Below are 15,636 nucleotides of genomic sequence, written 5' to 3'. Positions count from 1 at the left end.
CCTGCTTTTTCCCTGGTGTTCTGCATCTGGAACTTAACTCCAGTGTCTCGTCCTCAGAGAGGCCTCCCTGAGTGCCCTCCTCATTCACACTTTGTCACATCATCCAGTCCTCCTCTTCCTCCCGGCACAAATCATGATCCAAAAGTCACTATAGTTTAGTAGTTAAGAGCATGGGCTCTGAAACCAGGTCTCAGTTCTGGCATTTTACTAAAGTAACCTTGGCCATGTTATTTAACCTCTCTGGGTCTCAGTTTTCTCATCTGAAAATGGGGATGATGACAAAGGACCTCCTAATCTCCTGGAGTACTATAGTGGGGTTAACTGAGTTTACGTATGTAAAGCATTAACAGTGCCTGGCACTTAGGGGTGATGTAATAAAGCCAAAGTGCGTGAATCGCCTCATTTTCATTCATCAACCCAATACATATTGAGTTTGAATACAGAGAGACAATAGAATGCAGGGCTGGGAATGCAACAGTGAACAAGCCAGGCATATCCTCTGTCCACAAGAGCTTACTGCCTGTCTGAACCATTTCCCTTGTTGACACAGATCTGCATTTTACTTGTAAACTTTTACCTAGAGGTCATCTGAATCTTTCCTCTTCATTCCAGTTTCTAGCTCCCACTTCCTGCCTCGGGATTCGTAGTACCCAGAAGGTACCCCCAGCTAGTGCCTTATTATGGCTTGAGGTCACACATAAATCTATGCATTTTTACACCCACACAATTTGTTGCTTGTAGTTGTGTTCATTCCTTTGGAGTTAGAATCAGTTAGAGGTTTGGCTAACGAGGAATTGCTGAAATGTCACCAAGGAGATGAGAAAAGCAGAAAAAGAGCTGAGAGGTCTACCTCTTAGGTTCTTCTTTCTGGGGACAGACTTTCCCCAAGTCTGCCTAATTTCTTCTCACCTAGATTTCACTTTGTCTTGGAAGCCTTCCCTGACTTTCTAAGACAATGGGCTCTCGAATAGACCTTGTGCTCATCCCTATAGTAAGACTTTATTCCACTGCAGGGGAACTCTCCTTTCTCTCCCACTTGTCTGGCTCACCATATGGCCTGGGCCATCTTTTTGGTCTTGTTCTCCACTGTATCCTCAAACCAGCAATACCTTCTTATTGTTCGCAAGTAGTGCCCTTTATGCACGTACTGAACTTAGGTAGAGGGTAAGAACCAGTAAAGTGGGTAAGTTAGGAGGCAGTGATTTATATTGTGTTACAAAAGGACTATTTACATTTTTTTTTTTTTTGCGATACGCGGGCCTCTCACTGTTGTGGCCTCTCCCGTTGCAGAGCACAGGCTCCGGACGCGCAGGCTCAGCGGCCACGGCTCACGGGCCCAGCCGCTCCCCGGGGCACAAACCCATGTCCCCTGCATTGGCGGGCGGACTGTCAACCACTGCGCCACCAGGGAAGCCCAGGACTATTTACTTTTAAAAGAAGTTTTTGCAGAGTTCCATTGAGTAGGGAGTCAGGGTTATTGCTATAAAAACAACCCCCAAGTTTCAGTGGCTTAATGCCCACCAAAAAGCTTTCTCAGTGATGTGACAGTTCAGTTCAAGTGTTCAGTTAGCAACCTTCTCAATCCTGTGGCTCCACCCTCCCTTATGCCCTTGGGGTCCTCTGCATTTGGCTAGTAGACTGGGGGGGGGGGTGGGGGGGTGGGGGGTGGAGAGGAAGAAGACAATCATTCAGGACAATCACATTACTTCCCATCCCTAACAGGGACTGGTTTGCACAGCTGCACCGACCGCTAGGGAAGCTGGGGAAAGCAGTCTAGTGGGTGCCCAGGAGGAGAGGGAAGTGTGTTTTGTGAGCACACAGCAGTCTCTGCCCTGGGAGCATACCAGAGCCAGCTGGCCCTGTGTAAAGTGAAGTGCTTGATCACCTGCAGTGGGTCCCAGAATAAGGAAATTGCACTGATGTCTACTGTTCTGGCTTTGCAGACGAACTCATGTGATCAAAATCTAAATCATTGCCTCGAACTCATTGAACAAGTCGCCAAAGTGCAGGGACAACTCTTTGGGATCTTCACTACAGCAGCCCAAGAAGGTGAGAATGGCCCATGCATCCTCGTCTTTGCTTTCTTTTCTTTGTTCCTTCTCTGTGCTCTCTGACTGGGTTGCTGTGGTTGGATTTCTCTCACTGACCTGATTTGTGGATTCTTCTAGGAGGACATTATGATGGTGTGGAAACAATCAAATCGCGCCTTTTGCCTTGGCTGGAGGCCTCCTTTACTGCCGTTTCCCTAGGAAAACCTGTCGACAGCAAGGTCCCCTCTCTACAGGTAGGGATGCTAAAGGATCCTCCTAGGTGTTCAGCACCTGATCAGGCTTTGGGGACTCAAACATATGTAAGACATGGTTTTTACTTAGTGAGGGGCTCAACTCTGGTTAGTGAATTGAGACATGGGTCGAAAAGGTGAGTTTCTATATACAGTAATACGTGGCATAATGGATTGAGCTTTCTCCTAAGACAGATCGGCATTAAAATCTCAGCCTTGCCTACTTACTGGTGGTATGGCTTCAGGCAACTCAATAAGCCCCTGCTTCCTCAGCTGTGAAAAGGTCCTGGTGATGATCTGCATCTGGGACATTGCTGGGCCCACACTAGGCACTAAATAGTAACTTTTAAACAACAAGTTAACCACCCAGACAGGGTACCACTGGGCGGAGTCAGAAGAGAAAGAGATCATTAGATGGGGGAAAGCTCAGTATTCTGAAAGAGTAAAATAAAACTAATTGGAAACTTCCAAGATAAGAAGAAAACTCAATTCTGGTAGATTGATCACGAGTGTCATCATTTGTGGCTGATATTGGTGGTTTCCATGAGACAGTGGCAGTGTTTTAACAGTTGAGGACCAGACTGGAAGGAGAACGCATACTTTGCTTAAGGCGCTGGTATCACTATGTCTGGATAGGCAAAACATTTGTAACCTTGATTTTAAATGTTTATATGGATTTACATAAACTCCTTTCAAAAACTGAACCATTTAGAGCAGGCCGTCCTAAGCAAGAGGGCCTTATGAGGTAGTGGCCAAAGGATTCCTGCTTAGAGATCACTGGACAGAATCCTAGTCTATCTTCTATGGTCCTGGGTAGGTTGTCCAACCTGTTAGGTCTCAGTTTCCTCATCTGTTATATGGAAACAATGCTTTTGCTGACCAAACAGGGTCACTGTGAGAGTTAAACGTGATAAACCTCCGAAACAAATTACATGTAGTCAGGGCTCTGGAGACATCAGCTGTTATTAAACAAATTTTTTTATGTGGGGCTTTTCATATGCCTCTTAGATTTTTACCCCCTGTGGATGTTATTTTGGGTATAAAGATGTAGGATGATATTTCACTGTCTTTTTTAAAAATCTGAGGTATCATTTACCTGTAGTGAAAACCATAGGTTGGTGAATTTTGACAAATGGATATATTCTTGTAAGTCACACCACTATCGAGGTATAAAACATTTCCATCACTTCAGAGCATTCCCTTATGCCACTTCCCAGTCCCCTCCTTCCACCCTCAGGGCAACCACTCTTCTGATTTTTATCACTCTCCATTAATTTTGCCTGCATGGGAAATTCACGACGATGGAACTATACATTACGTGCCCTTTTGTACTTGACTTCTTTTTTCCAGCGTAATGTTCTTGCAATCTGCCCACGTGGTTTCATGTACTCAGACTCTGTTTTGATTTGTGTACCATTCCAGGACACGTTTGATAAGGATGGACATAAAGAGTTTGGCACTCGGGATCGGGACATACAACAATTAGATGCTGATTTGAATGCAACTCGTAATCAACTCAACCAGGCTCAAGACGAGTAAGAGGAATGCAAGTTATTTTCTTCCAAAAAGAATTGCTTGTTCTTAACTTAATTTTTAAGTTTGAAAGGAAAATACTGGCTCATGTAAAATGTAGACATTTGCAAATAAGTCATATGATGTGTGTGTGTGTGTGTGTGTGTGTGTGTGTATGAGTTGGGAGGCAGTGTCTTTGAATTTGGGGACAGGATTCCTATATTACATTATGATCCCTAAGACCCTGGTCCCCTTGGCTTCATTCCTGGGAATCCTCCTTTTCCACAGGCCCACTGTCAGTCCATATGTATGAAAGAGAAAGATTGTTGCATGAAAATCTAACTTTGGGGAGGAAAATAAGAAAAGAGGCAGAAGAGGAAGGGTTAAAGAGAGTGAAAGATCAGGTAAAGAGAAAAATTAAGAGAAAGAGAGAAAAAGTAAGATGAAGCAGCCTGCATCTATCTGTCAGTTAGGGGTTATACACGCCTAACTGAGAACCGTTCAAGATTTTGGAATAACTTTTAGATATAAAAATGTATTTTTAAAAAGTTAAGCAATGTCTGGCAGTAACAGATCTCAGATGTATGCTGTGTGCAAAGCCAGGGTAGCAAGTTCAAGGAATCACTGCAAAGAAAATTGCAAACTTTGGGTTGTACTTGAGGGAGATAGACAAATGTGATGCAACTGCTTTTAACATATCTAATAAAAATCCATCAGTAAGGTGTTTCTCCTACCGTTGCGTTGCTCCATTGCTCTACATGTCATTGCTCCTGACATGTAAAGGATGGCAAGGGATTCTTTTGTCACTAGTTAAGGCTTGTGATGGAATAGGGTATGGCATTCTGCCTTGTTCTCTGATTAGATTTCCTTCTAAGGAAAACACCTCTATTGATTGATTTAATTTTGTCCGATTATAAAAGTAATACACATTTCCTTTGTCAAAATGCATATAACAAATAAAAGTATAAAGATGAAAATCAACTGTTAGTTCATGCCTGTTAACATTTTGGCATATTTTACTCCAGACATTTTTCCTTTCTCTCTCTCTCTCTCTCTCTCTCTCTCTCTCTCACACACACACACACACACACACACACACACACACACACACTCAGGGTAACAGGGTTACCTCTACACACTCCCATTCATTTTTCCAACTGGAACCACTGTCAGTGTGTAGTTTCACAGCTGCAGCAGTCAAAATTTACAAATGAAATGTGCAAAATGCCTAATTCCTCTGAATTCCTATGACTTATTTCAACTAACGTCAACTGATTTGGAGAGGGGTAAGAAGGAACCTTAAATTTGACACTTCTTTTCTGGTTTATCGTAGTTCGTTTTGTGTAAATATTCAGTTAATTCCAAGTTCTCTTCGGGGCTGTGTTTGCCCTTTCAAGGGGTCTCATTGTCCTCCTCCTTCCTTAGACAGGCGTCCAGGGGTGAGGGGCTTTTTGTCTTGTACTGCCCTCTGGGTTCTTGCTGCCTTGGTTCTACCTGGGCACTGGAGTCTTGTGCTGATGGGCGCTGAGTGGTGGCTCATCTGGTTAAGTTTCCTCAGGCATTCGCTGGCCCCTGCTGCTGCCTCCATTTGCCTCTGGTTGTGAGGCAAAGCTTCGCGACTTTGCTGATTCTTGTCTTCAGTCAGAATCCGTAGGAGCCAGGAATTCCTACCTGCCTCTCTTGTCACTATGGCTGTGTAGTTACCCATCAGGGGCAATATGGACCAAAAACGATGACTGCACGCTTTTTTAAAAAAGCTTTTTATTTGGAAATAATTTCAAATACAGAAAATCTGCAAGAATAGTACTGAGAACACACAGTTTTCTCTTGATAAAAATGTTCATTTTCCCATATATACTTTAAAAAATCTATAACATATTCACATTGAAATTAAATCACAGCAATTTCCTTACAATAGCCAGCATCCCTATTGTGAAGTTATTGCTCCTCTGGTTTTACTTTAGACTTCAGACATTTCATTCATGCATTCATTCATTCATTCAGTTTTTCAGTTTTTTAAAAAAATCTATATGACAGGTACTGTTTTAGGAGCTGGGGATAAACAGATGAATAAAATAAAATCTTTGCCTTCAAGTAGTTCACAGTGTGTTTGTAATGAGATTACAGATGTGAACAAGTGTTGGAGGAGCTCAGGAGAAGGGAAGACAAACTTTTCTTGAGAGTCAGGTGTGGCCTTTGGAGAGGCACTCATTGGATGAGTGGGCGTTTGTTAGAGGAGAAGGGGATGAGATGGAATTTGGGGAAATGCACACCACCTCCTGCATTGTCTCATCGGATCTGTGCGGACTTGATAGGGATCCTGCTGTCCCATTATTTCTCAGTCTGCCTCACTGGATAGGGGAGGCCAGTGTTTGACCTTCCATGCTTCCATCCAAGCATAGGGAGGAAGACTGGTGTGAGTTTGGATAGCAGTTGCAATCTCTTAGCTTCAGAACCACTGTGATGAAAGATACTTGGTGTTCCAGGGATGCAAGGTCAGAGAAGTCCAAAAACCTTTGCCAATCCACAATCTCTCACTGTACTAGGACAACCCCATTGGTCTTCATCCAGTGGCATCCATCACATTCTCATTTCCTAAAGAATAGTATTATTTATTATGATTTGTCTACAACGAGGAGAGTCCTTGAAATAATAAGGACTAAGCTAGTTGAAAACTCAGGAAAACTGTGCTCAAATAGTGGTGGAAGTCAGAGGCAGGAAGACACGAAGTACTTGGTAGTCGAGTGTAATTGTGGAGGACTTTTTTATAGGCGGGCAAATAATTTTTCTATATTTAGTAAATCTGGGAAAATTAAGTCAAATGCAGCTCTACAGTGCAAAGTAATAAGAATAGGTATTAGTATATTACAGAAAAATGGAGATTTTATAGAGAGGCAACCTGGGGATTCAGTGTAATTAGAGCAGATGAATTAGGAGGGTGAGAGGGAGAAACTGAACAAGTTTGTCTTTTACATTCTAATACCAGTAATTATTACATAGTCTTTTAGAGGTAGTAGCTCTGTAATTTCTTTGTGTTTGACATCGAGGAAAGATGCGAGCATGTTTTTGCATACTAGTGTGCCATAATATTTGTAATATCATCTAATTGAATGCAGATGTCTTATAATTTGATGTTGTTTATATTGAATTTATATCATATGGCAAAAGTTCCCAAGAGAACCTATGCCTTGATTTAGAAAGTCTGCCAATTTTGGAAAATCTGTCTTTAGTTACTGATTTCTCTTATAGTATGGCTGAAACTGAAAAGACTCTTGAAGAAACCAAGAAGAGATCGGCCATATCCCTTCTGACTGCAGAGGAGGAAATAAATCAGCTAAGAAAGCAGTAAGAAAAAAAAAATGACAGGATTATTGCAGGCTGCTGATTAACCTTTGAATTTAGCTTTTTTGGTGCTCCATTACAATATGAAAGAATCTGTCCATAAAGAGGAAAGGCAGCAATGTTTTTATTAATGTTTTATATATTTTTCTTACTACAAAACAATACTTATCCACTATAGAAAATCTTCAAAGTACAACATAGTAGAAAGGAACCTTAGCCCTCATAATTCCAAAGCCAGTTACTGTCACCATTTGCTATTTCTTCCAATTAGTACATTAAAAATAAAGTTAAGACAACAAAATGTAAGTATACAATTATGGACCCCATTTTTTCATTTAACATTATTTTTCTCTATTACTAAGAAAAAATAAAGCAGAGCTTAGTCTCAAATAGGTACATCATATTTCCTCATTTGGGTATTTCCCTAACATGGAATATTTACTTTGATGCCAATTTTCAACATTGGAAATAATTTTTTTGTGGCCAATCTTAGTTTAAATTTCAGATTATCCTCTAAAGATAAATTTCTAGAAGGGGAAAATAAACACTGATCCTTTAAGGGTATACTTTTTTCAATCTTAATTTTGATTTTTTTCCCCCCAAAAAAAATGGGAGTCCATCCTTTTGTCGATTGCTTTTTTTTGGTAAATTATACCTAACAAAAATTTACCATATTATTTATTTATTTATTTGTTGGCATATACTTAATTTACATTGTTGTATTAGTTTCAAGTGTACAGCAAATTGACTCAGTTATATATATATATATATATATACACGTACATACATACATACATTTCTACTGCCTTCATACATGTTCCAGTTGTTCTGATTTCTTCAGGAACATCCATAAATTTTAGCTTGGAGCACTAATCTCATTTCCTAGTTGATATAGCTTCTCAAATTCTTTGATCATATTACTCAGCAATTCCCTATAGCAACAGTTCTGTTCTTTACTGTTTCTAGGGCAGCCTTTAATTCTGCTATTGCATTTTTAGCTTTTCTACATCCTTCTTAATCTTACCCCTTCCCTTTTCTTCTTACACCATTGTTATTTTCATCACAGCATGTTCTCTTCTTATGGCTTTTCTCCCTTGTATGATGGCCATATACCTCTTTGTATTAATGAGGATGCCAGTTTTATTTCTAAAGCTTTACTCCTTTCCATAGTAGTACGTTATTTTCATAGGTCCACACTTCTGCTTAGTGTTGTGGATGTTATTCAATTTCCACTGCAGTTTCCCCCCACATTCCATCTGTTCAGAGAATAGAAGAGCTAGTGAGAATAGATTATATCTTTGACCAGCTTCTGGACTAGGTTTTGGAGGTCACAGGCTTCCAGAGTTTTGTGCAGTGAAGCCGTCCAACGTAGAATAGTATGTCTCTGCTTTGCCTCTGCAAAGACTTCATGACTCTGCCCACTCTGCTTTGGCTAGAGGATTTGCATGCCTATCTTTTCTTCAGGAGCCTTTTTCCATGCAAGCTACAGACATGAAGTGGCACCCTGACCCTGGCAATTCTGCTCTTTGTTCATTTGTGTTTTATCCTATGTATTTCCATCCGAGTTTCCCAGGGCAATAACGGCACACTAAATAAAGCAGCCTCCTTAAGTAGGCCAATTGCTGTTTATTACCTTTCCTCCATCCCTCCCTTTCTCTCTTTTCTTTCAAACCTTTTTTCTGTTCAGGCATACATCTCTCCAAGCCCAGGAGGAATCTCGCCACAGACACTCAGAGCATAGGAGCTCAGAGAAGCGGGGCTCCGAGTGTAGGAGAGAGGAGCTGCGGGGCTCGGAGCCCCAGGGCTCGGAGCAGATGGGCGCGGACAGGTGGAGCGTAGACCAGCTGAAGGCAGAAGCAATATGCGATTATGAGAAACAGCTCCGAATGCTGAAGGTCGAGATAGCCGTTCTGTCCGCTGAAAAATCTGTACTCCAAGGAAGGTCTGACAAATTCTCACAGATCTTTTCATTTAAGCTCCTTTTGTTGAGTTAGTGATACAAGCCTGGTTTGGAAAAGGAAAAAAAGAAAAAGAAAAAAAGAAAAATAAAATGGCATCCTGAGCGCGAACCCCAATAATATGGAAAACTTTGAATTGTAGAGGGATTGTTTTCTCTAACTTCACTCTTCCATAGAGAAAACACCTCGTGGATTGACAATACTTGGGCACTAATTAATTTCGGACTGACATTGAAGCTTAAGGAATGAAACTAAGACGTGCCAGAGGAAGGTTCTTTGTCTTGATAGCAGATTTGAGCGCCTATAATGCAAAAGGCGGTACCCATGTTGAAAGACTGTTCCATGATAGGGAGAGGGTCCTGTTCTCTGAGTTCTAGGAGTTCTCTCGCCAGGATGACCAACTGTCATTTCACAAGGTATTGCCTTTTTTACATCTCACTTTGTTTGATGGAATGAGTAGGTAAGGGAATGTGAAATTCCCTTCTACTGATGGACAGAACGTTAAGACAGGTCATTCAGACAGTGTCAAGTGAGGACAAAGTAGAATGTTCCTCTCTTTGGAGTTTCTGTATTTTCCTTGTTCTTTCTAACACTTCCCCTCTTCCCCCCCAGCCCCACAGTGTGCCCAGATTCAGGCTATCACAGCCACCCCTAACCCTGTTCTCCATTCCCCTAAATGTCACCTTAGGCTTTCATTTTGGGGAATCACTCCATCAGTGTCGTGCGAATGCCAGCTTGTACTAGCTCTGGGAACTGATTCTGTGCATTTCTACCTAACCCTGGTTTCAGTGACGTCACACTGATAGTTTGAAATTGGCTATGGTGAGAGTATTTGTTGCACCATGGAAACTGGCAAACACTATAAATGAGGGCTTTTTTCCCCCCTTTCCACCTTCGGAGAGTCTGCTTTGTACTATCTTTTACCCCACAGTTCCTTCTACAAAACTTCTCTTTTTAGTGGCCCATTCCCTTTGGACTAGCTAGTCTGATCATTTACTTTGTACTTGGTAGCAATATACGTTTCACCGATGGAATGCTTTTCGATTCACCAAGTACTTCCACATGTATTAGCTCACTTGATAACCTCCCCACCATCCCGAAATAGGGCACATATTATGTAGGTGAAAATGGAGGACCTGCAGGGGAGAAAAATGACTGCCAATGGTTCCGTTGCTATGGAAGGAGAACACAGAATTTCTTTCTCATTGTTCAATCAGTGTTCATCTCATTTTATACCAGAAAGCTCAGTGATGTGTTAGTGGCCCAAGGTTGGGGTAAGAAATACTGAAAATCTGACTTTGTATTTAACTCTCGCTCTTGCTAGCTGTGTTACTCTAGGATAGCCTTCTTAGCATTTCTGAGCCTCAACTTCATCTGGAAAAGGGCCAACAATCAATGCTAACCTTACCTGGCTGCTTGAAGGATAAATTGATGTGCTGAGTGAAAGTGTGTTATAAATTCTAATGCACCAGGCAAATATAGAGTATTGTATTTTGTTTGTGGTCCTGTTTGAGACCTTATGGTGACACAGTGCCTCTCACACGGAGCTCCTCTCCCTCTTCCCATGGCTTCTGGTTTATGGGGAGAGAAGCAGCCGAGTCCAGGAACAAGAGAGTGAAGGGAATCAGAGGGCTTCCCTGCCTGATTCTTGCTCACCAACAGGTCCGCCAGGAGCCAGTCTCCGAGCCCTGACCCTCGCAGCCGCGGCCGCAGACGGTCCACCAGCCCCTCCACCGCGGTCGCGAAGGTCAGGAGCCCGTCTCCGAGTCGCGCCAAACTGTCCAGCGTGGCGCGCAAGGCCGCCCTGCTGTCCCGGTTCAGCGACGCCTATTCCCAGACCCGCCTGGATGCGCAGTGCCTGCTGCGGCGCTGCATCCACAAAGCCGAGACGGTGCAGCGGATCATCTACATCGCGGCAGTGGTACGTGAGCCTCGCGCGCGCGCGCGCGCCGCTTCACTTCCGCGGTCCAAGGGCGCTGCGGCCAGGCAGTGCTTGGGTAAACTGAACAAGACGGCTTAAAAAAGACTGGTAGGGCCTGAGGTCACTGAAGGAGGGTGGGTTTCCATCTGTCTCCTCCCTCCCTCCCTCCCTGCCTTCCTTCCATTACAGATATTTGCGATGAATTATTTTTCACACTCAATAACTATTCATATATGTTAATATCTATTTTGACCAGACATTTGTTGAAGCATCCATAAATGTAGGACTATCTCAGATGGGTATGTACCAAGTTGAGTCACGCTGGACCTTCTACTGTAATATGGGTATATGTACGCACAATGGATATCTTATTGCTAAGGGCTATCATTTGATTGGTTACCTTCCCTTCTTAGAACAATCAAAAGGCTGTGATTGTGTTCACTCTTCTGTTTATTTAACTAAGAGTAGTTACTAGAACTGCTAACTACTTGAGTATGGCAAGATTGAAAAGTGCTCATATATAATCTCAAAATCCAAAGCAAATGCATTTATTCTGTGGGTACCATAGGGAGATACTAAGAGTCTGTAATGAGAACAGCTGAATATTAACAAACAAAACAAAATATTGGTGTGAGAGCGGAATTATCAGAATCTACTGGACTTTATCCTATATTTATTCATTTATATCAGGAGTCAGCAACCTGTGACCCCTGGGCCATATCTGGCCCTGATCTGTAATTCTAAGAGAAATACCACCCAAGAGCTAACATATAAGAATGGTTTTACATTTTAAAGGGTTGTAAAAAAGAAAAAATGAGAGAGACAATTATGTGACCGGCAAAGCCTAAAATATTTACTATCTGGCTTTTTACAGAAAAAAGAATTTATATCATTAAGAATTATTTAATTTATATATAATTTATATAATTAAGAATCATGTACTGAGTTGGTTAAAGTTCTGTAATTGTAGAGGCTATAATTTTCATGCATAACTGAGTTTTCCCCATGCCTGCTATACTACAGGCATTTAATAAATATTTGTTGAATTAATATATGCCAGGAAACATGTCGGACACTTGATATGTGTCTATGTATGACGTGACCACTAGATTGATAATTTTCTCTTATTTCTTGACCAGTAGTATGATATTGCTGTGGGATCAAAGCATCAACTAGCATATTTCAAGTATTTATGTAACCACAGGTGATTTTATGTCCTTGAATGTCTGCATTGTCCTGCCTCTTGCAATCAGGATTACCAGAACAGTGGCCAACTGTCTTGAAATTAGTGAATATGGGTAGTCTTATATGTATTTATGTACTTTCCAAAATTTAAATATGTATTTTCTCCCAGATTAAAAGTAGTTTTGACCACTGGGTTTAGTTACCAGAAGTCCAATATGATGTTGAATTTTTGTTGGGCATTCTTTCTTCATTCCTTGCTTTGGACCTCTTTACCTCCCTCCTCCCACCAGATAAATTTGCTGTACTTTTATGTGCAGGAGGCGTTCCATGTAGCTAAAGTGGCATTCAGACACTTTAAGATCCGTGTGAGGAAATCGCTGACACCGTCTTATGCAGGGTCAAATGACTTTGAGGATGCTGTCTTGGATTATATCATTTGTCATCTTGATCTATATGATTCCCAAAGCAGTGTTAATGTAAGTGTTGGGTCTTCTCTTGGGACTGGTTTGCTGCTGCTGCTGTTTATAATGAATACTAATAACTCAGAAATCCATCCAGCTTAGTGTCGCATCTATGTAATGGAAGAGCAGGTGTAAGCATCCAATATATTTTGTAGAACCAGGCATTATTGGCTCTTTCTTTCTTAGACATATTATGAGGAAAATATTTTGAGCTTTCTAGTTCTATTCTTCAGACAGGCTCTTAAGATTGGAAGATAGAATACCATAGTGCTTAAGAGCAATGATTTTGGGAAAGATAGCTATGGATTTGCATCCTGGTTCTGCCACTTACTAGCTGTGTGACCTTGCACATTTACTTAACTTCTCTGTGCTTTAGTTTTCTAATCTTAAAATGGGAGCAACAATGGTCATGACCCCATAGAGTTTGTGAGAGGATTAAATGAAAGGAAGCAGGTAATTTGCTTAGCACAAGAATTGGCACAGAGTAAACTCTCAATAAGAGCAAGCTATTATAATTGTTATTATTATAGTTTATGAACAAGTCAGAGTCCTGTGTTGGCGATTATATAACTTGCTCAGAATAGAAAAATAAGGAAATAATAAATAAAAGCTACTAAGTGTTTTTGCTTTAGTTTTTTGTTTATGGAGACTTTCTTGGCCTTTAGTATGTCATTTGTCCTCTGTCATCTTTCCTCCTTCTCTGTTAATGACTCTTCCTCCTTTCAGCATATGCTCTTCTCTTCTAGTTTACCTTGTTTTCACTCACATGCTCTTTCCCCCTCCCAGCAGTCATAACGTCCTTAGGATTGTCAGTGTGTATTTCACAGGTTGGTAACAAGGTGATGCCATCTTTTTGTTTTTCAGGATGTGATCCGAGCCATGAATGTCAATCCCAAGATTTCATTCCCTCCTGAAGTTGACTTTTGCCTCCTCAGTAACTTCATCCAGGAGATATGTTGCATTGCCTTTGCAATGCAGACTTTAGACCCACCCCTCGACATTGCATTTGGGGCCGATGGAGAAATTTTTAATGATTGCAAGTAAGAGACATAGGAGCAGAAGCTAAGGGATTCTTTATAAATAAATTATCTTGTCTGTATTCTCTGGGAACAATTTAGGGAAAAGAACTCTGGGTGGGGAAATCAACAGACATTATCTGATTTTCAGGCCCAGCCATATACTTTTCTGTACTACAGGGCAGGGCCCTCTTCTGGGGTCATTTTCCTTCTAGGTCAAACGTGCTTCAGAGGTGATGTTATGGTTTCCATTGAACATATTGGTCTTGGGGAGAACTAATGAGTACCTGGAGTCTGTTTGGAACTCTTCAAAAGAAAAGTGCTAGGGAGGAGATATGGTGATATATGTATATGTATAGCTGATTCACTTTGTTATAAAGTAGAAACTAACACACCATTATAAAGCAATTGTACTCCAATAAAGATGTTTAAAAAAAAGTGCTATAGAAATACAGACATGTATTGCTTTTTATTGTTTAAAATAAAACCCTTGAATGACGGGTTTTATTGAGGTATAATTGACATATAAGATTGTATTAGTTTCACGTCTACAACAATAATGATTCTACATTTGTATATATTGTGAAATGATTATCACCATCAGTCACCATATATAGTTACAAAACTTTTTTTCTTCCAATGAGAACTTTTAAGATCTATTCTCTAAGCAACTTTCAAATTTGCAATACAGTATCATTAACTATATTGTTAACAATTATACGTCTGCATAACATTTATTTTGTAACTGGAAGTTTTTACCTTTTGACTTCCCTAACCCATTTTGCCCCCATGTCCAGCAACCACTAATCTGTTTTCTGTATCTGTGAGCTTGGTTTTTGTTTGTTTGTTTGCTTTAGATTCCACATATAAGTGAGATTGTATGGTATTTGTCTTTCTCTGTCTGACTTATTTCATAATGCCCTCGAGGTCCATCCGTGTTGTCTCACTTGACAAAATTTCATTCTCTTTTTTTTAAATAGCAAAATAGTATCCCATTGTATAGATACCACAACTTTTTAAATCATTAATCCATCAATGAACACTTAGATGTCCATCTTGGCTATTGTAAATAAAGCAGCAATGAACATGGGGGTGTATATATCTTTTCAAATTAGTGTTTAGTTTTCTTTGGATAAATACCTAGAAGTGGAATTGCTGGATCGTATGGTAATTCTGTTTTTAATTTCTTTTTTAAATAAATCTATCTATTTATTTATTTATTTTTGTCTGCTTTGGGTCTTCGCTGCTGCATGCGGGCAGGCTTTCTCTAGTTGTGGTGAGCGAGGGTTACTGTTCGTTGCGGTGCACGGGCTTCTCATTACGGTGGCTTCTCTTGTAGAGCATGGGCGCTAGGCACGCGGGCTTCAGTAGTTGCAGCACGTGGGCTCAGTAGCTGTGGCTCGCGGGCTTAGTAATTGTGGCTCACGGGCTCTAGAGCGCAGGCTCAGCAGTTGTGGCGCACGGGCTTAGTTGCTCCGCGGCATGTGGGATCTTCCTGGACCAGGGCTCGAACCCGTGTCCCCTGCTGCAGGCGGATTCTTAACCACTGTGCCATCAGGGAAGTCCCCAGCGTGAGAAATCTTATAGGTTGCCTGTGGGACTTAGATGGTCTCTGTCTCTAGCATTTCCCTGAATTACAATTCTTGTAATCCTGAGAAGGAACAAGACTAGTCTGACATGACTTTTTTTTTTGTCAGTTTAAAAAAATTGAAGTATAATTGATTTACAGTATTGTGTTGGGGTGGCTCCATTGTGCAGTGACAGCACATTGCACTTCTGCAATGCTGTGTTGATTTCTGCCCCACAGCAAAGTGATTCAGTTACACATATGCATATCTCTATATACATTCTTTTTTAAGTATTCTTTTTCATTATGGTTTATCATAGGATATTGAATATAGTTCTCTGTGCTCTACAGTGGGACCTTGTTGTTTATCCATCTAAATATACGGCTTCCCTG

The 15,636-nt window shown here is 41.0% G+C and overlaps 1 protein-coding gene across 1 annotated transcript in view; it reads left to right on the top strand.

Moving 5' to 3' along the window:
- SPATA18 (spermatogenesis associated 18) overlaps positions 1 to 15,636 on the top strand; it is a 30,348-nt gene that overhangs the window by 8,692 nt on the left and 6,020 nt on the right. The window contains exons 2-9 of the mRNA XM_007456105.1: positions 1,944 to 2,049; positions 2,169 to 2,284; positions 3,704 to 3,816; positions 7,043 to 7,138; positions 8,823 to 9,077; positions 10,756 to 11,014; positions 12,517 to 12,675; positions 13,525 to 13,700. Coding sequence (XP_007456167.1) covers positions 1,944 to 2,049; positions 2,169 to 2,284; positions 3,704 to 3,816; positions 7,043 to 7,138; positions 8,823 to 9,077; positions 10,756 to 11,014; positions 12,517 to 12,675; positions 13,525 to 13,700 — 1,280 coding nt within the window. The remainder of the gene's footprint in view (positions 1 to 1,943; positions 2,050 to 2,168; positions 2,285 to 3,703; positions 3,817 to 7,042; positions 7,139 to 8,822; positions 9,078 to 10,755; positions 11,015 to 12,516; positions 12,676 to 13,524; positions 13,701 to 15,636) is intronic.

The sequence above is a fragment of the Lipotes vexillifer genome, unplaced genomic scaffold, assembly GCF_000442215.2.
Source record: "Lipotes vexillifer unplaced genomic scaffold, Lipotes_vexillifer_v1.1 scaffold42, whole genome shotgun sequence".
Lineage (NCBI taxonomy): Eukaryota > Metazoa > Chordata > Mammalia > Artiodactyla > Lipotidae > Lipotes > Lipotes vexillifer.
This window is presented reverse-complemented; position numbering and strand designations above follow the sequence as displayed.